General features: G+C 58.3%; 2 protein-coding genes across 2 annotated transcripts; both read right to left on the bottom strand.

Annotated features, from left to right (window-relative positions):
* Nucleotides 1–4,326: 4,326 nt before the first annotated feature.
* Nucleotides 4,327–8,434, bottom strand: LOC115843795 (keratin, type I cytoskeletal 15). Its single transcript, XM_030840226.2, has 8 exons — nt 7,973–8,434; nt 7,063–7,145; nt 6,823–6,979; nt 6,187–6,348; nt 5,976–6,101; nt 5,578–5,798; nt 5,101–5,126; nt 4,327–4,421 (listed from the first exon to the last, which is right to left on the bottom strand). Exons 1-8 carry the CDS (start codon nt 8,432–8,434, stop codon nt 4,327–4,329), a joined length of 1,332 nt encoding a protein of 443 aa, XP_030696086.2.
* Nucleotides 8,435–13,798: 5,364 nt separating this feature from the next.
* On the bottom strand, nt 13,799–17,475 carry LOC132593247 (keratin, type I cytoskeletal 19). The gene is made up of 6 exons (XM_030840228.3): nt 16,984–17,475; nt 15,394–15,476; nt 15,010–15,166; nt 14,542–14,703; nt 14,304–14,429; nt 13,799–14,172 (listed from the first exon to the last, which is right to left on the bottom strand). The coding sequence occupies exons 1-6, from the start codon at nt 17,401–17,403 to the stop codon at nt 13,918–13,920; spliced, it is 1,203 nt and encodes a 400-aa protein (XP_030696088.1). The 5' UTR covers nt 17,404–17,475; the 3' UTR covers nt 13,799–13,917.
* Between the last annotated feature and the right edge of the window lie 2,723 nt (nt 17,476–20,198).

Genomic DNA, 20,198 nt, shown 5'->3' with positions numbered 1-20,198 from the left:
AGAGTCACCAGATTGTTCACCTGCAAAGTTGAGGCCTCGACCTCATCCCCCAGCTCCTAGCCCAGCATTCCTTGCTTGAATCTTGGATCAGGCTCCTCCCTCCTTCCCTCTCTCCCTGGACAACAGGGGGCCTGGAGCCCAGGCTGGCTGACCACCTCCCAAAGGGTCCTAAGGCTCCCTCACAGACGAGGAGTCTCTTGTGAAAGGCAGACCCACCCCAGACGGTGGACCCGGGCCCTCTGTCAGCCCTCCACCCTCAGAGACACCTGCTTGACACAGCAATCCCCAGGAGCCTTCTCCAGCCTAGCCTCAAGGCCTCAGGGCTTCACGTTTCTACGTAATCAGCTTTCTAAAATCCCTTTTATACCACCAGGGTTCCCCAGAAACCCAACGACGCCAGCAAAGGCTTTGAATTACGTGGACCTGTTTCAACCCTACTTCTGCCACAGACTGGCTGTGTGACCTTGGGAAAGTTACTCAACCTTTCTGTGCCTTGGTGACTGCAACTGAAAAATAAGCATTAGAGGAGTTAGTATTTGAGAAACACCTGACCCACAGGAGCTCCCGGCAGGTGGAAGGTTACTCTTCCCTCCCTGTTACAAGTGAGGAAATGCGAGCTTCTCGTTGTTAGATGACCCGGCGGAGAATTCTTCTGGGCCTCCTCCATCCAGTGCCAGCCCACTGCTTTGCCTCCCTCTCTGGTTTCTGCAGCCAGCACGGCACCCACAGCAACCAGACAGGTGACAGTTGGTGGCATTCCTGTCTTATTTCCCCCACTCAGTCTTACATTTCCTGAAGATAAGGGCTTTGTCCTCCAAATACTGCTCCTGGCACAGGGGAGCTCTGGCTAACCGTCCAAGAAGCTGTTTCAGAGACACGCTGTCTGCTGGCTTTAGGTGAGAAGGAATATCTAGCAGGAGTGGTATCAAGTGGGGTCACCCCAGCTGCAAATCTCATGGGAAAAGCTGCCACCTCCTTATTTCCCCTCGTGTCGCCAGCTGCCCACGGAGGGACAGGTGACCCCCAGGTGGGCACATACCCAAGACATGAGCGAATGTCCAGAGCCATGTCTAAGGCAAGAAAGAGCAAAAGAGAAGAAAGTTGATGCAGTCGTGCGACAGCTATTTATTGAGCTACAAACTTGAGTATGACAGGGCCAAGATTCTACCCCTCTGAGGACTCAGCAGTGCAGGGAGAAGACACAGCCCCTGCTGTCACAGGCCAGGCTCCCAGGACACAGAGCAGCCCATAGACAACCTCGAGATCAGCTCGTCCAGTCAGACACCTCCATTTAAAGATGTGGAAACTGAGACCCGGAGGAGAACAGGGACCAAAGTCCTCAGGGAGAGAGGGGTGGGCATGCCCCACGCCTGCTCTGGGAAAGCCAGCCTGAACACAGCACACACCCCGGGGCCCTAACCCCTAGTCCCAAAGCTGCCCTCTCTGTGGGGAGGAGAGAGGCCTGCTGCCTGCTTCCCGGATTGGCTGGAAACCCAGCCCCACCTCCATCCAGGGGCAGGAAGTGGGCTGTCTCTGCCCCGCGAAGATGATTTAAGGGCTCAGCCAGGCATGAGCTATCCCTAGGTGTGGGCTTCTCACTCCACGGTCAGACAGGGGACGGGACTTGGCAAGTTCCAAGGGCTTCTCTGCTAGCCTGTCCCTGAATCCCAGCAGAGCAGGAATGGGAACTCAGGGGAGATAGAAGCAGCCTCCCCTTCCCACCCCCACAGCTCAGGGTCTGGCCCGGAGAGAAGGCTCACTGGATGAGGGCTGAGCCCCCATGCCACCCTGCACCTTTGCAGACGCGGTTATTTTTGCAAGCAAAGAAGGCTCTTCGGTGGCCGTTTAGGAGGCCTGAGACCTCCCAACAGAGGCCCGGAAGCCGGTGAGGCACGAGCAGCAGCCTGGCCACAGTGGGGTCGGAGAGTTCCCAGAAGGAGCCTGGCTGAGCCCAGCATGTTGGGGACGTGGAACCTGGTGCTCTGGGCTTGAACCACAGCGTGAGAGACCAAGGTGGCATGTGACGACAATCTTTCTGACTGTAATGGCTGTGTGACACTTGAACAGGCTGCCCCTAGAGGTTAAGAAATGGGGTTCAGACCATCACACCCTCTAAGGAAGAGGTTGTCAGCTCCTGTCACCCTTATGGCATCCAGGGAAAAAGTAAAGGTCTGGAATCAGAGAGACCGTCCCAAACCCAGTTTCACTGTTTCCTAGTTTATGGCTTCATTCAAGTGACTGAGCTTCCCTGGCCCTCGGTTTCCTCTTCTGACAACTGCCTCTGAAGTCTGACCCCACAGCTTCAAAAGCTGTCTGGAGAATAAATGAGATGCCATCCATTGAATGTCCTGCCCAGAGCCTGGCAGTGTGCAGACACTTAATAAATTCCGTTTCCTTCCTCCGGCCCCAGGGAAATCGGGCCTCAAAGTGTGTACTCAGGAGACACATTCTAGATTAAATCTCCCCCAGAAAGAACAGATGCCACCTTCTCTCCAGCCACGGCTGCTGGGTGAGGAGTTGTACCCAGCGAGACCTACGGGCTCCCTCTCAGAGGGCCTGGCCCTCCTCCCAAATGATCTGATTCTAAGGAGAACAGCGGCACGTCCTACCTGCTCTTCCCAGCAGAACAAAGAAACCGGTTCTCCCTCTCCCCACAATCCTCACCCGAGCCCAGCCCAGCCATGGCACCCAGAGTTCTCCACTTCCTCATTCCCTGCCCTCTATCAGGAGCTACGAATCCTAAAGGAAACAGCCCCAAACCAGAAGTGACAAATCAGGTGTGCGTGGATACCGCTGCTCTAATGAGCCCTCAGGTGGAGACTGGTGACTGGAGAGCAGGAGCAGGATTTAGACAGAGAAGGGCAAATAGGGGTTGGTACTGCTTTGGACTTAAGCTTGGAGAAATCAGGGAGGACTTCCTGGAGCTGGTGTTTTTCCCTCTGGGCACTTTCAGTGCTTTGTGGGGAGATGACAGCTTCGGGGGGGGGGATGGGGGCCAGCTTTGCAGCGGGGCAGAGAGGGGAACTGGCTCAGCCGCTCTGGAGGTCAGGTGTGCCTGGCTGGAAAAGAGGGGAGGTTCAGGGGTACATATGGTGAGGGCCAGAAGCAAGGAGGAAGGTCCTGTCAATGAGCTGTGAAGAACCAGGGCCTGGGGTCCCAGAACAAGCCCTGATCTTGGAGTCATACAGGTGTGGGACCCAGCCCAAGCCCTGCCGCTTACTACCCATCCACGAGGCCTCTGGGCAAGTCATCAGCCTGACCTCCTCATCTGTAAGTTTCTCTAAGTTCCTTCATCTCTATGATGGAATAATAAATCCTGACCACCGGCAGTTGGTTAAATGAGACCCATAGGCGGGTGTGCCTAGCACAGTGCCAACCACAGAGTGGTGAACCAGAGCCATCGATTCAGTCAACCATCCAGTAAGTGATTAGTCCGTGTGTCCAGCCCTGTGCTAAGTACAACACACTGCTCTAAGGAACCCCGCCTCCTGCTTCTGTGAGCACTAAAGAGGGTAAGCAAGACAGCAAGTCGTCTGAGCCACCTGATTTGTCCCAGGCACCCCAGGGAACCCAAAGAGCGACCACGCAGGGACGAGTTCAAAGCCAGGGGGAGATGGCAGCGTGTGGGCCCTGGGCTTCCTCAGAGGCCACCAACAAGAAAAACTGGACATACTCCCAGGAGATATTTGCAAAAGGAAAAGCAATTCTTTATTGCATGGACATGGTGCAAACCATGAGCTTGTTACACAATACGGCTGCTTCTCGCACCTCCCTGCTGTAAGGGAAGTGGGAAAGCTGAAGCGGGGTCTGGGAAAGCACGTGAAGCACCCAACTAGGAGATGAGGGACCCCTTGAGCTGGACCCTCTGAAGGCAGTGCCTGGAGTTTGCTTTTCGTTTATTTTTTTTCTTTATTATTATTATTATTATTTGGGGGGGGGGCTGTGTTGGGTCTTCACTGCTGCACATGGGCTTTCTCTAGTTGCGGCGAGTGGGGGGCTGCTCTTGGTTGCAGTGCGAGGGCTTCTGATTGCAGTGGCTTCTCTTGTCGCGGAGCACAGGTTCTAGGCACGCGGGCTTCGGTAGTTGTGGCTCGTGGGCTCTAGAGGGCAGGCTCCGTAGTTGTGGCTCGCGGGCTTAGTTGCTCCACGGCATGTGGGATCTTCCTGGACCAGGGCTCGAACCCGTGTCCCCTGCACTGGCAGGTGGATTGTTAACCACTGTGCCACCAGGGAAGCCCGAGTTTGCTTTTCTGGTCCCTCCAGCCAGCTGTCCACTCAGCCTGGGGAGGGTGGGGATGACGGGGGTGTCTCTCCTGCGCTGGGCACTTAGATGTCTCTCTTTCGAGAAGAAACCACCTTCCCATCCACTGACTCCTCAACATTGATGAGGACTTTGCCGCTGCCACCACCTCCCAGGGAGGCTGTAGAAAGAAGAGGCGAGCTTTGGAGTGGGAGACTCTCCCTGTCCTCCCTCCCAAGGGGCCAGGACCTTGGCTGAGCTCTGGGAGAACTGCACAGCACCCCTGATAATGGCCATTGGCCAATCTGCCCAGAGCTGCCAGGAGGACTGGTGCGGAATCACTCATCAAAGAGATTGGCGGCGGCAGCGGCAGGTGTGCTGTGCAGTGAGCAAGAATGTCAGGGCTTTTAAGCTGTACATAAACAGAAATTAATCACGGGCATCTCACCATAAGTGCATGAAGGTGGGGCGGGGGGGGAGGCGGGGGAGGGGGAGCCGGGGGGGTCTATACCCTGGACAAAGCTTACTCATCCTGGAAGGTTCTCAGTAAATCTTCAATCCCAACCCTACCTGGGGCTGATAGAGGGGTCCCACTGGGGAAGAGGTACCTACTGGAATGGGCATGTCCCCACCCTACTGGGATGCTTGGCCTCCTTCACCTTCCTCCCCATTCCAAGAAGAATTGTGGCTTCAATAGCTTCCCTCTCCCCTCAACTCAGGAAGAGTTAAGTCTCTTGGACTTCTCTGGCGGTTCAGTGGTTAAGTCTCCACACTTCCACTGCAGGGGGCACGGGTTCAATCCCTGGCCGCATGCCGCCCAGTGTGGCCAGAAAAAAGAAAAGAAGAGTGAAGCCTCTTACCTTCTCTGGTACCAATGCCAGCCATTCTGAAAGAGAGGGGGCAGCAGATGTAAGCAACAGACAAAAACTCAGGTCTGCCTACAGGAGGCCCCGGGAGACAGCTAAGCCGTCCTCTCCAGCCCTCACACCACCCGCACTCCCACATCTGACTTCTCTAAAGCCTGGGACATCCTGAGAGCCACCCCCAAGCACACAGATTCTGATCTATGATAACACTCCATCTATTTCATGCTGGAAATGGAACCAGCATTAAATCCAAGACCACGAGCCCAACTGCTATCATTTACAGAAGGTACACAGGTCCAGAGAGGTGACAGGACCTGCCCAAGGTAGCGGCCAAAGACTAGAGCGCAGAGTCCAGAACCTCTTACGCCTTGTTCTGTTCTCTTTTGACTGTAGACGCTGCACTTAAGATGACTCTCCCCACTCAACCACAACCGGCCCCTCCCTCGCTGCCCCCTGCACCCGAGCCCCTGCCTGGCATCCTGGCCCTCCAGCAGGCTGCGGTAGGTGGCGATCTCCTGCTCCAGCCGCGCCTTGGTGTCCAGCAGCATCTTGTACTCCTGGCTCTGGCACTCCATCTCACTGCGGAGCTCGCTCAGCCGGGCCTCGATGCTGCTGATGAAGCCCTGGATCTGCTGCAGCTGCAGGGCGTAGCGGCACTCGGTCTCCGCCAGCCTGCTCTCCAGCCCGGCTTTCTGGTGGGGCAGCAGACCGACAGACATCACATCAGGCTAGACAGGAAGCCGCCGAGGGCCTGGGGAGAGAGGCTGAATGGATGGCAAGGAACAGCCCCAAAGGGAGCTCGGGAACGCCAAGGCTTACACAGCCACGGAGCGTGGGAGAGGCTGGGGTGGGTGGGGTGGGAGCCAGACCTTGCTGAGCTGGGACTGCAGCTCCATCTCCAGCCCCTGCACCGTGCGTCTCAGGTCTACGATCTCCGTCTTGCTGGTCTGGATCATCTCTGTGTTGGAGGCCACCTCCTTATTCAGCTCCTCTGTCTGTAGGTCACGCACAAGACAAGTGAGCTCCACGGGCCTCCCAGGAGCTCAGGGAGCTGGAGCGGGGCTGGCAGGTCAGGCCCACCTTGCTGAAGAACCAGGCCTCGGCATCCCGGCGGTTCTTCTCCGCCATGGCCTCGTACTGCTCCCTCATCTCCGCCAGCACGTGGGTCAGGTCCACGCCCGGTGCTGCGTCCATCTCCACGTTGACCTGGCCAGCCAGCTGGTTGCTGAACTCCTTCATCTCCTGCAGGGTGGGTGGGGCCCATTCAGAGACAGAGGGCGGAAGCCAGAGCTGAGTCTGGGGTCCCACGTGCCAATCCCGGCTCCATCCCTAACTCACCACGTGACGTTGGCTCTGCCCCATACCCATCCCGGGCCCCTGTTTCCCACTGCACGTGAAGACTTTTGATCGCACGAGCCCCTCAGCACTAAGGGTCCCTCCTCCTCTCTAGGTCCTGCCGAGGGAGGACCTCAAGACAGTAGGGCCTTTGTGTCAGTTCCTGAAGCAGATCAGGACAGCAGTGCCCACTGGCCACCTGGCCTGGCTGTGGATCAGAGGAGACAAGGGGTCTGGGTCGACAGTGCCCCTTCCTCTCAAGGAGACCCCTGTGTTGGGGGGCGTGCATATCTGAACCACGAAGTCCTTCCCCCAACTATGAGGAGGCCCCAGAGGCCCCACTCTGCCTCCCATCAGCCCCAGCCACTGCCTGGCTCTCACTTCCTCGTGGTTCTTCCGGAGGTAGGCCAGCTCCTCGTTCAGGCTCTCAGTCTGCAGCTCCAGGTCGGCTCTGGCCAGGGTCAGCTCGTCCAGCACCCTGCGGAGGCCGTTGATGTCAGCCTCCATGCTCTGGCGCAGGGCCAGCTCGTTCTCATACCTGGAAAGGAAGAGGGAACCCAAGTGAGGAAGGGTGAGGGGTCTGGGCCACTGGAGTTGGGAGAGGGGGCAGAGGGAACATACTTGAGTCTGAAGTCATCCACGGCCAGCCTGGAGTTGTCGATCTCCAGGCTAACCCGGGAGTTGTCGATGGTGGCCGCCAGGATCTGCAAGATACAGGGAGCTGGTGTCTAGAGGACCCCTCCCTCTTCCCTGCTGCTCGCCCTGCCCTGCGCCCCAGGCGGGACCCCTCACTAAACATCTCCCCTCTGACACCAGCAACGGAAGCCTGTAGGGCCCCGGGGCAGAGTCCAGTCCAGTCCAGTCCCAAGCCACCCTCCTCGTCTCCAGAACATGAAAGACCAAGGAACCAGGGTTGAGGAGAACCCCCTGTGGAAAGTGCCTGGCCTGGAGAGGGTGCCCTCTTGGCGGTAGTCCACCAGCCTCCCCTGTAGGCAACTCACGGTCGCCGGCCTCCTGCACACCTTAACACAGCCATGCATCTACAGAACATTCCAGTCAGGGGGAAACTGGAGGGCAGCTGCGGAAACTGGTGCAGGTGAGTGAAGGGTGAGTGAGTGGCTGGGAGAGCCCATACCCAGTTCCAGGTCTCCGAAGGTCCAACAGTGCTTTTGCCGCCCAAGACATTCGAAGGGTGAGGCAGGTAGTCCTGGTGTTCTGGACTCCTAGAACCGGAGGTTCATCTCTACACCTCCGTTCTTGCAAAAAACCCAAAGGAATGCTCTAGGCAGAGCCCTGCAGGGTGTGAACACTCTCGGGGCTCTCACCTCGGCCCCTACTGGTCGAGACCCGCGTGCCAGGATCCCCAGCAATGCCAGGTTGAGCAGATGTTTGCGGGCATCCACACCTGGAACGCATTCCCTACGCTCCAAGTTTGCCGAGGTTACACATCATTACCTGGGAAGGCAAGGATTTCCGCCAGGCGGCTGGCACCAGCCACCTGCTCCCCTCTCCCTGACGCCCGAGGACTCACCTTGTCTCGGAGTTCTTCGATGGTCTTGAAGTAGGGGCTGTAGTCATGCTCCGGGCTGCTTGGGCTCTGCTTCTGGTACCAGTTGCGGATCTTCACCTCCAGGTCAGCGTTGGCCTCCTCCAGGGCGCGCACCTTCTCCAGGTAGGAGGCCAGGCGGTCGTTGAGGTTCTGCATGGTGAGCTTCTCGTTGCCAGAGAGGAGACCGCCACCGCCGAAGTCACCAAAGCCACCACCAAAGCCTCCACCCAAACCACTAGCAGCCCCTCCACTGAAGCCGCCCCCATAGCCCCCTGCTGACCCCGAGGAGAAAAACCTGGCAGAAGAAGCTGAGACACTGCGGCTCCCACCTCCCCCACAGAGACTCCCCCCCCCAAAGCCCCCTCCGCCAGCCATGAGGGAACCGCCCCAGGTCGAGCCACCCCCAAAGGTGGAGGAAGAAGTCTGCAGAAATGTGGCGCTCATGGCCAGGCAGCAGCCCTGAGCTCTCAGCAGCACAAGCAAAGCTGGCAGGAGGCGTGAGCTGGGCTGAAACCCGAGGTCTGCACCTGTCACCCCCAGCCCCAGGCTCCTTATATACCCCTCCCAGGGTGTTGTGGGGCCATGTCTCCTCCCCCAAAGGGAAGCCAACTCCTTCTGCCTTCCTGACAAACACAGCCACCTGCACACCTCCACGTGGCTGGTTTGGGGTTTTTCTTTTCTTTCTATTTTTTTTTTTTTTTTTAATGCAACAAAAGAGATGATTCAGAATGAATGGTGTTTTGCCCCGGGCCATGGTTTTAACACTTGGATTACAGGTTCATCTCTACTCTCCAGGAGAAAACCGAAAGGAGCAAACTCGCATCACGTCTGCCAGGCCTCCGCCTGCACTCTTAGAGGCTCAGGCCAACTCCACTCTCCGCTGGACTTCTCTGCTGCCCGCAGGTGGCCGGCTCCCCGCTCTCAGTTCAAGAATCCACTTTTCATCACTGCCCTGTGCGGTCCCTCTCACAGACCCCATGTGCGAGCCTGAGGGCTCTGGGGATTGGCGGGCAGAGGTACACAGAGGAATGCAGGGCCCACAGGGATAGGCTGAGGACAGGAGAGGGATCCTGAGTCAAGTTCCAGCTGAGGTGACCAGAGGGGCCAGCATCTGTCACTTCCCTGATGCTCCAACCCTCCACCCCTCTCCTCCTCTCCTCCCCCCCTCTCCTCCTCTCCTCCACCCCTCTCCTCCTCTCCTCCCCCCCTCCTCCTCTCCTCCAGCCCTCTCCTCCTCTCCTCCCCCCCTCTCCTCCTCTCCTCCCCCACCCCCAGTCCCCCTCCTTCTTCTCCAGCTCCCCCACACCGGCCCTCAGCCCCATGGCACTGGCATTCTCACAAAAGCCAGCGGGCTCAGGGCTGACAAGGGGCTGATTGATAATCCCATCGCCTGCCAACTACATGTCACTGAACCTTTGCTTGCTCCTGGGACAAGTTGGGGCAAACCTCTGCAGATAAGACGGGAGCAAGTTCCAGAAAGCCCCTGCTTTCTCCAGGGAGAGGCAAGTCGCTGCACAGCGGCGCTAGATTAACCCTGTTTGTCCCGTCAAGCACCACGAAGCTGAGGAGGGATCCGATCCAGAAAGCTGTATGTGCCTGAGCACCGTGAGGAGGTGGGGGGATAGAGAGGCCCGCAGGGCGGGCTGGAAGACACCTCGGAGATCTTGAAGGTCGAGGCACCGCTTCAGAGAGCAGGATGCTGAGGCCGGAGAGGGGAGTCCAACACTCGGGAGAGCCCTTTTCTCCGCCGCCAGCTCAGGGGCCCATGTTCCGGGGATACCTGATACCTGTGGGCAGTGCCACCGGAGGCGTGCCCTGGCCCTCTGGCTTTGGCTGCGGGGTTTAGAGAGAGCCAGGGGTGGGGAAGTGAGCAAGACCAGGCTGGAGGGTCAGGAGGAGGATTCCTGGACCACAGCTGCAGCACCATGAAGCTGACGGAGCTCTGGATTCCCTGGGACCTGGCTTCAAGCCTGGCTCTACCCATCACTGCTTGGAAAACCTTGGACATGGTACCATTCAAGTCTCAGTTTCCTTGTTGCAACGGGCACTCTCAGCTCCCACTTACGGGGAAGCCCTGAGGCCCAAGAGCCCCCATCCTGCCTCCTCCTTGCTCCCCGTCTTCTGAGGCACCGGATAGAGGGGTGCATGTCCAATACTTAGGACTCCCAAGTACCATCACCTGCGGGGACATTTTTTTTGTCCTCGGGCATCAGATCTGCCCTGTGAGTGACCGTCACACTCTGCCATATTCTTCCATAACCAGCACCTACTGGGCAATGCAGGTCATTGTTTTTATTGCTTTAATAACAGTAAATTCTTACTTCCACCGCATCCTTCACAGTTTACAGTGCACTTCTGCATCCACGCCGCCTCTATTCCTCACAGCTAAGAAGATGATCCCTGCCCCTATTTCAGAAGGAATGAAATTGCAGCTCAGAGAGGGAAGTGATTGGTATAAGGTGGCACAGCTAGTAAGAGGGCATCGCCGGGACTCACTGGGTCCTCTGACCGCCCCCCCCCACACTCAAACAGGAGACAGGAAAAGAAGGTGTTCCGCTCCCCAGACTCCAGATTCCTGCACCTGAGCTGGGGTAGTGGAGTATTCCTGGTACGTGGGGGTGGGCTTCTCCTCGCCCAGTATCACAGTGAGCCCGCCTCTGAGTGCTGGGCCCAGACAGTGAGGTATTGTCTCGTGGATGGGAGGATACTGTCTTTTCCTCTGAAAGAAAAATAATCAAACTCAGATCAGCCATAGCTCCTCAAAGCCTCTGCAGACATTACGGCCCCAGCAATTACCCCGGGAAAAATTATGTGGCATCACCCCGGGGTGAGGGAGGGCTGGACCCCAGCCAGCCTCTCTCTGCACCCTGACTCCCCTCCAGCAGCCCCTCAAGGGGGCTTTCCCTACGCTCTCAGGCCCAGGCCAGGCAGCAGCTGCCCCAGTCACAAATCCCTGGTTTCGGTCCAAACAGTTCCTATGAGCTCAAGGTCTGGGTGGCCGGAGCCTACTCACTAGCACCAGAAGGTGATGGCTGGGCAAGGGTGGAGGTCAAGCTCCATTTGGCTCCAGCCCAGACTGCAGACCTGGGCCCTGCCCCAAGCAGCCCACCCGGGATGCTGTGCCAGTTTCTGTCCTTTGCCCACTGCAGGCCGACAGGCTGTCCCAGAGCCGGCCTTCCCTCCTAGGGATGGGACGATGCAGCCCAGTGGGAAGAGCCTGAGCTGGACTCCACCTCCGGGTGTGTTGACTCAACATCTCCGAGCCAGGTTCCTGACTTAAAATTGGGCCATTTTCCCACTTACATGAGACACTAAGAAGAGTCAAAATCATAGAGACAGAAAGTGTAATGGTGGTTGCCGGGGGTGGGGAGAGAGAATGAGGAGTTATGGTTTAATGGGGATCAAGTTTCCGTTTTACAAGATAGAAAGAGTTATGAGGATGGAGGGTGACGCTTGCACGACACGCTTGCACAACAATGTGAGTGCACAGAACTGCCACAGAGCTGCGCACCGAGGAATGTGTGAGATGGTAATGTTTATGTTTATGTGTATTTTACCACAATAAAAAAAAAACAAAAAAAACACGGACCCCATTAACACTGGCCCCAGCTACAGGGCCACAGTGAGCATTCAGTGTCACAGGGGGAGTGGGGACCTCCATAGACGTTAGAATCTCCTCTGCTCCCCAGGGAGATGCCAGGGTCAGAGAGAGGGCATGCCCTGGGGCCTGGAGAATTCCTCATTTCTCATTTATTAGTTACATGGCGTTGAGTAATCAAGCCTCCTCTCTCCGAGCCTCAGTCTACCAATTGGAAAAATGGAAATAACTCTGACCCAGTCTGACTCACGGGGATGGAGCAAGATGACGGACCGGAAATGCTTGCAAACTGAAGTGGTCAAGATGACCAGCAGGGCTGCCCCCCCAAATCCCCTCCCCCTTCCTCTCGCTCCCTTTCCTCTATCCCAGCTGCTTCTGTCAACACAGTACCCCTAGTTTCAGCTCCCAGACTGAGACAGAAAAGTGTCCACACACACACACACACACACACACACACACACGCATGCACGCACGCACGCGCACGCGCGCGCACCTGCACACAAAGGAAAGCTTTATTCCTGACACCCAGACCTGAGACCCAGTCACCAGCCCCACCTGTATGGGGCCCAGACCCCGCCTCACAGCCACATTCCAGGAGCCTCTGGGGCACAGGGGAGGGTTTCAGCTGTGACAACAGAGGCTTTCACGAACAGGGGACAAATATCTGGGCACTCCCAGCCTGGGACTGGGGTTGCAGCCAGGCCTCTGGCCTCTAGCTCCAAGGCCTCCTAAGTCAAGTGGGAGAGTGAGTCTGTAGGTGCTGACGGCCAGAGCGGAATAACTGGGGACGTGGCAGAAGGGGCTCCTGGCCCAGGGCTGCGGCAGGGGAAGCGGGAAGAGCTGGGCTCGGGGGTCACCAGCCTGTGATTTGGAGTAAACTAATGAGCCTACCAAGCTTCATGGAAAATGGCGGAAAAAGCACCCCCTTCAGGATGAACACCAGGTACGGCGGGGTCCTGAGCCTCCTTCGCGCAGTGCTGAGCACAGGTGGCAGAGCGTCCGTCTGTCCCCCTAGAGACCTTCCGCCTCACTCAGGCCCCTCCCTCACAGGGTCGGCCGCTGTCACAGATCCACGGGGCCTGAACAGACCCACTCAGCCTGAACCTCTCTGCTGGGGGAAGTGGGACATGTTTACCTTTAATTGGCCTCCGTTCTTGGCTGCTAAGCTGTAAACCACAGGGACAGGACCATACCAACCCCAGGGCAGAGTTGTACCAGGAAGCTGGGACTTGCATTCCTTTGGGGGCCTGGGACGGGCCCCAGGCAAGCCCGTTTGGGGGTCTCTGTGGGAGGTCTGGGTCACAGCTGGGTCCTATTCCAGGCTCTGAGCCCAGGTATGGGCTGGTGGGCGTAAGGGGCTTACGCAGGGCTGCCAGGGGATGGATGGAGGTGTCAGTGCGTGCGCACACACACCCCAACGAGGGCGCCCTCTCCAGCCCTGTTCTGAGCCGGTTCCTGCCCCCTGACCCCAAAGCCCCAGTTTCTCCTTAAGTTGGGTGGAAAAACCTGTCAGGAGGAACTGCCTCAGGGGATCCCAGTCCTAGGCCTTCACACAGAGCGAGACTGGAATGTACTGAGGAAACGGCACAAGCAGTGTCATCCTAGGAGATGGGGTGCAGGGGTGGCACTGTGGGTTAAGAATCAGGAAATGTAATTCTGGTCCTAGCTCTGCCATGTAGTTGCTGTGTGGCCTTGGTCAAGTTACTTAACCTCTCTGAGCCTGCTTCCTACTCTATAGGATACAACTCATACTACCTTTCAGGGTTGTTTGATTAAATAGCACTTAGTAGGTGCTCAGTAAACATTAATTACAGATACACAAACACACACCAACCCTTGGGGTGAGTTCAGTGGAAAGAAAACTAAATCTGGAAGCAAAAACCAGTTTCAAATCCCACCTCTGCCATGTGTTAGAACAGTTATATATACAACAACCCACCTCGCCTCTCTGAGCCTTAGTTTATCCCTCTGTAAAATGGGAGCAATGCTTATTAAACATCCTTGTTTTAGGGAACAGGTGAGATACATGAAGACCTCTGCAAAGGAATTACTGTAACAGCTGGAGTTTGTGAGCGCCCTCCCTCCCCTTTCCTGGGAAAGCGTGGACTCTGGTCCAAATGAAACCTAAACAATAAAACCTAAACAGTGCCAAGGCCTGGCCCCCCCACCATGGGCTGAAATAACAAACTCAACGTCCTTCCTCCCTTGGGCCATAAAGTTTTATTGGAAGATCAGGGGGAGAGCCAGGGATAAGGGTCCCTCCCCTCCCATGCCCCTACCCAGGGGAATCCCTCTGCAGCAGAGTAGGAAGGCCAGGAGGTTGCTAGACTCAGAGGACCTTCGGGGTGGACAGGTCGTTGTAGTAGGCGTCCTGGCCCTCCAGCAGGTTTCGGTAGGTGGCGATCTCCTGCTCCAGCCGGGACTTGATGTCCATTAGGTGCTGGTACTCCTGGTTCTGCCGCTCGGTGTCGGCACGCACATCGCTCAGCTGGGCTTCGACACCACTGATCAGCGCCTGGATCTGCGCCAGCTGGGCTCCGAAGCGAGCCTCCGTTTCGGCCAGCGTGCCGTCCAGGGCAGCTTTCTGAGGGCAGGGAGAGGGAAGGAGACTCAGCAGAGCCTGGTGCCCAGCGATGGCATGGGCCCAGCCACCATCCAGGCTGCCCAAGGCCGCAAGGACACGAGTGCGCATCCCACAGGGCAGAGGGCACATACCATGCTGATCTGAGACTGCAGCTCGATCTCCAGACTCTGGAGGGTACGCCGCAGGTCGGTGACCTCCGTCTTGCTGCTCTGCAGCTGCTCCGTGTGGCCAGCGACCTCCCTGTTCAGCTCCTCGGTCTGCAGTGAGAGGAGGCAGAGGGAGTAAGCGCTGAGGCAGACCCTTGCCTGGGAGCATTAAGCCCGCTCTCCTTGCCACCTCCCCAAGGGGCACCTGCATCCCCGTCCATACCTGGCTGGTGAACCAGGCCTCAGCATCCTTCCGGTTCTTCTCAGCCATGACCTCATATTGGCTTCTCATGTCGCTCAGGATCTTGGCTAGGTCGACGCCCGGAGCGGAGTCCACCTCCACACTGACCTGACCACCCACCTGGCCCTTCAGGACACTGATTTCCTAGAAAGATACAGCAGAGATGGGCATGTCAGGGCCCAGAGCCTGCTGGGCCTGAGCCAGGTCACGCCCCCATCCCCCAGGCCATAGGGGTCTGGTTTTCAGGTGCAGACCTAGGAGCCAGCACTGGGGTACAGATGGGGTCACCACCGTTCCCTGCTGGAACGCTTGGGAGCCACATGACACACTCAGGGCCAGGTCAAGGGTGCAGCAGATGTGGCCACGGTCAGAGGATACAGGATAAAGAAAAGTGTCCGCAGCTCTGGGAAGCTGGGCGGGGGTGGATGGGAAGCCCAGCTTGAAACCCACCTCCTCGTGATTCTTCTTCAGGTAGGCCAGCTCCTCCTTGAGGTTCTCGATCTGCATCTCCAGGTCGGTCCTGGCCAGGGTCAGCTCGTCCAGCAACCTGCGGAGGCCGTTGATGTCGGCCTCCACGCTCACGCGCAGGGCGTGCTCCGTCTCGAACCTTTCGGAGGAAATAGTTGCAGTCAGGCCAGCATTTCCTCTGCACCTCTGAAGACTTCCCCACCTCCCCTGGGTTCAGGGGCCCATGGGGGATGGGGTGTGCTTCAGACCAGCCGGGGTGGGTGAGAGCAGAGTCCATTCCCCCCACGGCACTGAGCCCCATAAGGGCCTGAGATTGCCCCCCTCCCCTGCCCTGGTTTCTGCAGCCCCCAAGGCACAGACACTCACTTGGTTCGAAAGTCATCTGCAGCCAAACGAGCGTTGTCGATCTGCAGGACCATCCTGGAATTCTCAACGGTGGCACCAAGAATCTGGAAGGCGGAAGGCAGGAGGTTAGCACCAGTTCGTACGTGGGCACCGTCCACCCACTTTCTTCCCAGAGGAGAGAGGAGAGCAAAGGAGTGTGCGTGCCTGTGTGCCTCCACCGCCTGGAGACCAAAGCCTCAGCCACTCCAGGCTGCCCATCAGCCTGCTCTCTGGGAGGCCTTGGAATGGGTCCAGGCCCAGGAGCTGGAGCGGGAGAAACTACCGCCAGGGAGGCTGAGCCAGGGGGGAAATGGCAAGGGCAGGGAGGTAAGCCTGGGGGGAAAAGTCTCCACGACCTGCACCCAGGGAAACTCTAAACGCTCGTAGGGAGGCAACTTCTAGTGATCCGCAAACCAGATGCAGGGAGCACAGGGGTGGGCTGTGGTCTGAGCTGTGGTCTGACCCCCACTCAAAGCACCTTCTGCCTTCGGGGAAGGGAAAGCGCTCTGTCGAGCATCTATTATGTGCCGACACTTTGTGCCTCCTCTTTGAGGCGAAGTGTATTCCCTTGTGTGGGTCACAGTTTATAAAGTTTGAAAGCACTACGCTCGTTGTTTACATCTCTAGCTCTCCCTCATCTACGGGTCTGGTCTAGGCCCCTGGCACCCAGCAGCACTCCAGGCACAGGGTGGGCCCTGGCCTACGCTGTGGGGACTGTGCGTTTGGAGACCCAACGTGTGAGGCTGTTAAGTGTCCCACTGGCTTCTGAAACATTTCTTCGGGACCGAGATCCCAGCTCTGAGGAGTTCCCTGTGGGCAGAGACCAAGCCCCACCCTGAAGGACCCTGAGGGCCTCCCAGCAAGAGGCTGTAGCTGGGACTTGGGGTCTCCACCCACACGGCACCGGGCCTCTCCACAGAGGTCTTCACAAGCTCAGCATTCGTCTCTCCTTTACCCAGTCCGGGGGCCACAGCATATGTCCCTCCTTGCCCAGGGGCCAGAGTTAGCCTCTCCCATTCCTCCTAGAGCTCCTCGAAGTCCCCAGTGGCCCCCTGGGCGGGGGAGGGGCTTCAGCCTCTGCGTGATGGAAACCAGACCCGCCCGGCGGGAGACAAGGAATGCAGAGGGCCTCACACCGGGGGCAGCAGAAGGCAGGTCTGGCCGGCGAGAACCAGATTCCTCCCTGGCCAAACTCTTGCATTTCCCTGTTGCACAGCGACTCAGGTCCAGACCTCAGGGCAGCCCACAGCGCGCCCCATCTCTTCCCCCTCCTTCCTCCCCCCTTTCCCAGGCCTAGTCGACCGGCGCGCCTTCTTCCTCCCGCCCTCCAGTCCCCCCACATTAACCCGCTCCCCCCAACCAGGCCTCCACTTCCTGCCCCGTGGTCCTGCCCCTCCTCACCGGCCGGCTTCCCTCCGCCCCACCCTGCGGGCCCTCCCCCATCCTAACCCTCGCTCCCGCCCCGGCCGGGAGGTGGCTCTGGCGCCCGCCGCCCCCGCCTCGGGCCTCACCCGGCCCGCGGGGCTGGGTATTCGCGACAGGTGCACTTCCCGCGGCCGGGCCGCCTCCCACCTGGTCCCGCAGGGCCCCGATGGTCTTGAAGTAGTGGCTGTAGTCGCGGGCGGGCCCGGGCCCCTGCTTCTGGTACCAGTCGCGGATCTTCACCTCCAAGTCGCCGTTGGCCTCCTCCAGGGCGCGCACCTTCTCCAGGTAGGAGGCCAGGCGGTCGTTGAGGTTCTGCATGGTGAGCTTCTCGTTGCCCGCCAGCAGCCCGTCGGAGCCGGCCAGGGCGCCCGCATAGCCGCCGCCGTAGCCCCCGGAGGAGGACGAGGACACGAAGCGGGCGGAGGACACCGACACGCCGCGGCCACCCGAGCCCCCGTGGATGCTGGGCGCGCGGAAGGCGCCTCCCACCCCGAAGCGCATGGAGCCGCTGCCCAGACCCCCGAAGGAAGAGGTGGCCGACGACTGGCGATAGCTGTAGGAAGTCATGGCGAAGGAGGACGCGGGCGACACCGGTCGGAGTGGCTGCAGTCGGCAAGAGGAGTGGCGAGGCCCTCACCTGGCGCCTTTTATGCCCGGGGTTGGGCGGGGGAGGGGGGACGGTGTCGGGCGGATTTCTGAGGGCCCAGGAATTTGCAGGCTCCTGAGAGCAAATACGGGCGCTCTCCCCATTGGTCAGTTCCTGGCGGCTCTGCTTCCGACTCTCCCCTCCCTGGGACCAGAGGCTCCTGCCCTCCGGAGAGCTGCCCCACACCAGCCCACTCAGATGCCCAGCCACACACCCCGCTGGCACACTCGTTCGGATCTTCACCCCCATCACACGTACACTTAGACATCCCCGCAGTTCACATGCTGGCCCTCCCCCATTAAGATCACCCAGAGCTTGACACCCCCCAGGAATTACAGTTTTTCTGAGAGTACACGCCGAGACGTCAGCCCCCCACCCCGTGATCCCTCACTCAGAGTCCCCCCATCACATTCTGAGCCCCTTCCTTGTGATCAAAATTAACCCCCCCAAAGTACATTCACCTGATTCCTATGCCCCACTGGGAATTACAGTCTCTCAGAACCTGCCCCTTGGGGATCACCCACACCCTGACCCCCCCTCAGTCCCCCACATGAGGTGCTCTGAGCTGCAACTTCCCAGGCCTCCTGAGACAAAGCCGCCCCACCCTGCTGTGGCCATACAAAGCCCCAAGGTGACGATAGGCTCCTGGGAACAGCTGCTGGGAGGGGTTCTGCAGCGGGACTGTAAAAGGCACCTTCAGAATCCCGAGCTCAAGCCGGAGATCCACCTGGGAGCTGAACCCCCGACTCAGTACTCTCACCAACCATCCACCCATGCCCACCCCCAACCAGGACAACCCTCTACCCTCCAACCCCAAAAGCATGCATTCGACGCAGACTTACTGAAGTGATGCTGTAGTGAGGCATCTGAGCCTAAGGGAGGTGAGTAACTCGCCCATGAGACTTTTTTTTGTGTGTGTGGTACGCGGGCCTCTCACTGTTGTGGCCTCTCCCGTTGCGGAGCACAGGCTCCGGACGCGCAGGCTCAGCGGCCATGGCTCACGGACCCAGCCGCTCCGCGGCATGTGGGATCCTCCCGGACCGGGGCACGAACCCACGTCCCCTGCATCGGCAGGTGGACTCTCAACCACTGCGCCACCAGGGAAGCCCGCCCATGAGACTTTTAGCACCTGCCGCCCAGAGACAGGATGGAATCCCTACCCCCTTGTGAGCATCTCCAAGGAGGGTGTCAGAGGCTGAATCCTCCTGTGCCTAACAGTCCTGTCCTAGTACATGGATGAATGACTGGATTGCTAGGGAGGGCGCCCACACGCAAGGTGGAGAGTTTCGATAACAGAGGAAGGGGTCCCTCCGCTCCATACACAGCCCCCAGCCCCGTTCTTCATCCAGCTCAGTAACTCCACCCACCTTTATGATCGCCTTGGAGGCCCCCCTGCCAGACACTGCAGGGTCCTGAAGCAGCCTCACCCCAGTTCCTGTCCGCAGGGACCTCACACCTCCTCAGAACTGTCCCCGCAGTTCCTTTGCATCCTTATGTCAAAGCAGCCACCCAATCTCAGGACAGAGGCCCGGTGCCCTTTTGACAGGGTGGTAGGGAGATGGGTCAGTTATTCTCAGTTTCCTGTGAAACCTTAGGCCTCCTCTCTGCATATTATCACCTGGGTCACCTGTGGCTAAATGAAGACTTGTCCCCAGCCTCTGAAACCTGTCCCCAATAAACTGTCTTCTGGCCACCAATGGATCCAGGAACAGGGGCACCAAACCCCCCCTACACACACACACACACACACACACACACACACACACACACACACACACACACACACACACACACACACACACACACACACACACACACACACACACACACACACACACACACACACACACACACACACACACACACACACACACACACACACACACACACACACACACACACACACACACACACACACACACACACACACACACACACACACACACACACACACACACACCAGGAGCAGCCCCAAGCCACTAGGAAAGCCAGCCTGAGGCTGTTCAAACTAGTGAATCAGACCTGCAAGTGGGTCCTGGGGCTCCGAGGGGGAAGGAGCTTCAAGGCTGGCCCTGCAATCAGGGTGTGGCTGGGCTTTCACAAAGGTTGTAGCTGCCAGGGCTGATCTGACGTGAGTCACTATTTGGCCTGAAGGAGGAGGCCTGCTCCTGGTAGGGGAAGGGGGAGATGGGCCAGATGGTTGCTAGCACACCAAGCCCCAGCTGGAACCTCTGCTTCTGTGGCCTGATAGGAGAGTTTGGGAAGGGACTTTGCATTAGGAAACAAAGAATAGGACCAGCAGTTCTCCTCCAGATTAACGGGTTGTGAGTTCACTAAACCTCAGAAGAGCTTAGAGTCCCAGCCCCCTACCCCAAAGCCATAAGAACAACTGACTGCAGGGAAGTACCATTTACAAAGCCTTTTCAGATCTCATTGGATCCCCAAAGCAGCCCAGTGGAAAAGGTATTCTTATGCCCATTTTACAGATGAGGAAACAGAAGCTTCGAGAGGGACAGCCAGGAGTGTCAGATTCTGGCTTCCAGCCTCTTAACCCTCAGCCCCGTGGCCTGGGGTCCTGAGTGCAACAGAGGCTGCACTCTCCCTTCCAAGGAAGTCCCAGCTCCAAAATGACTCCTTTGAGTCTCTTCCCCCCAAATCCTAGGCTAACCCCAAAGACAGTCCCCTGCTCCCACTCTCTGGCCAGAACAATGCCTAG

This window comes from Globicephala melas, chromosome 20, assembly GCF_963455315.2.
Source record: "Globicephala melas chromosome 20, mGloMel1.2, whole genome shotgun sequence".
In the NCBI taxonomy this organism is placed as follows: Eukaryota; Metazoa; Chordata; class Mammalia; order Artiodactyla; family Delphinidae; genus Globicephala; species Globicephala melas.
Note: the sequence above shows the minus strand (reverse complement) of the source record. Positions and strands in the feature narration are given on the sequence as shown.

Coding starts and splice junctions, on each gene's coding strand:
- LOC132593247 (XM_030840228.3), bottom strand. CDS start 17,403: ATGACTTCCTACAGCTATCGCCAGTCGTCGGCCACCTCTTCCTTCGGG. Junction 15,477..16,983: donor TCGGGGCCCTGCGGGACCAG/GTGGGAGGCGGC, acceptor TCCGCCTTCCAG/ATTCTTGGTGCCACCGTTGA. Junction 14,173..14,303: donor TGCAGTCTCAGATCAGCATG/GTATGTGCCCTC, acceptor CCCTGCCCTCAG/AAAGCTGCCCTGGACGGCAC.
- LOC115843795 (XM_030840226.2), bottom strand. CDS start 8,434: ATGAGCGCCACATTTCTGCAGACTTCTTCCTCCACCTTTGGGGGTGGC. Junction 7,146..7,972: donor TCGAAGAACTCCGAGACAAG/GTGAGTCCTCGG, acceptor TGTATCTTGCAG/ATCCTGGCGGCCACCATCGA. Junction 6,349..6,822: donor TCCGGAAGAACCACGAGGAA/GTGAGAGCCAGG, acceptor CCCACCCTGCAG/GAGATGAAGGAGTTCAGCAA.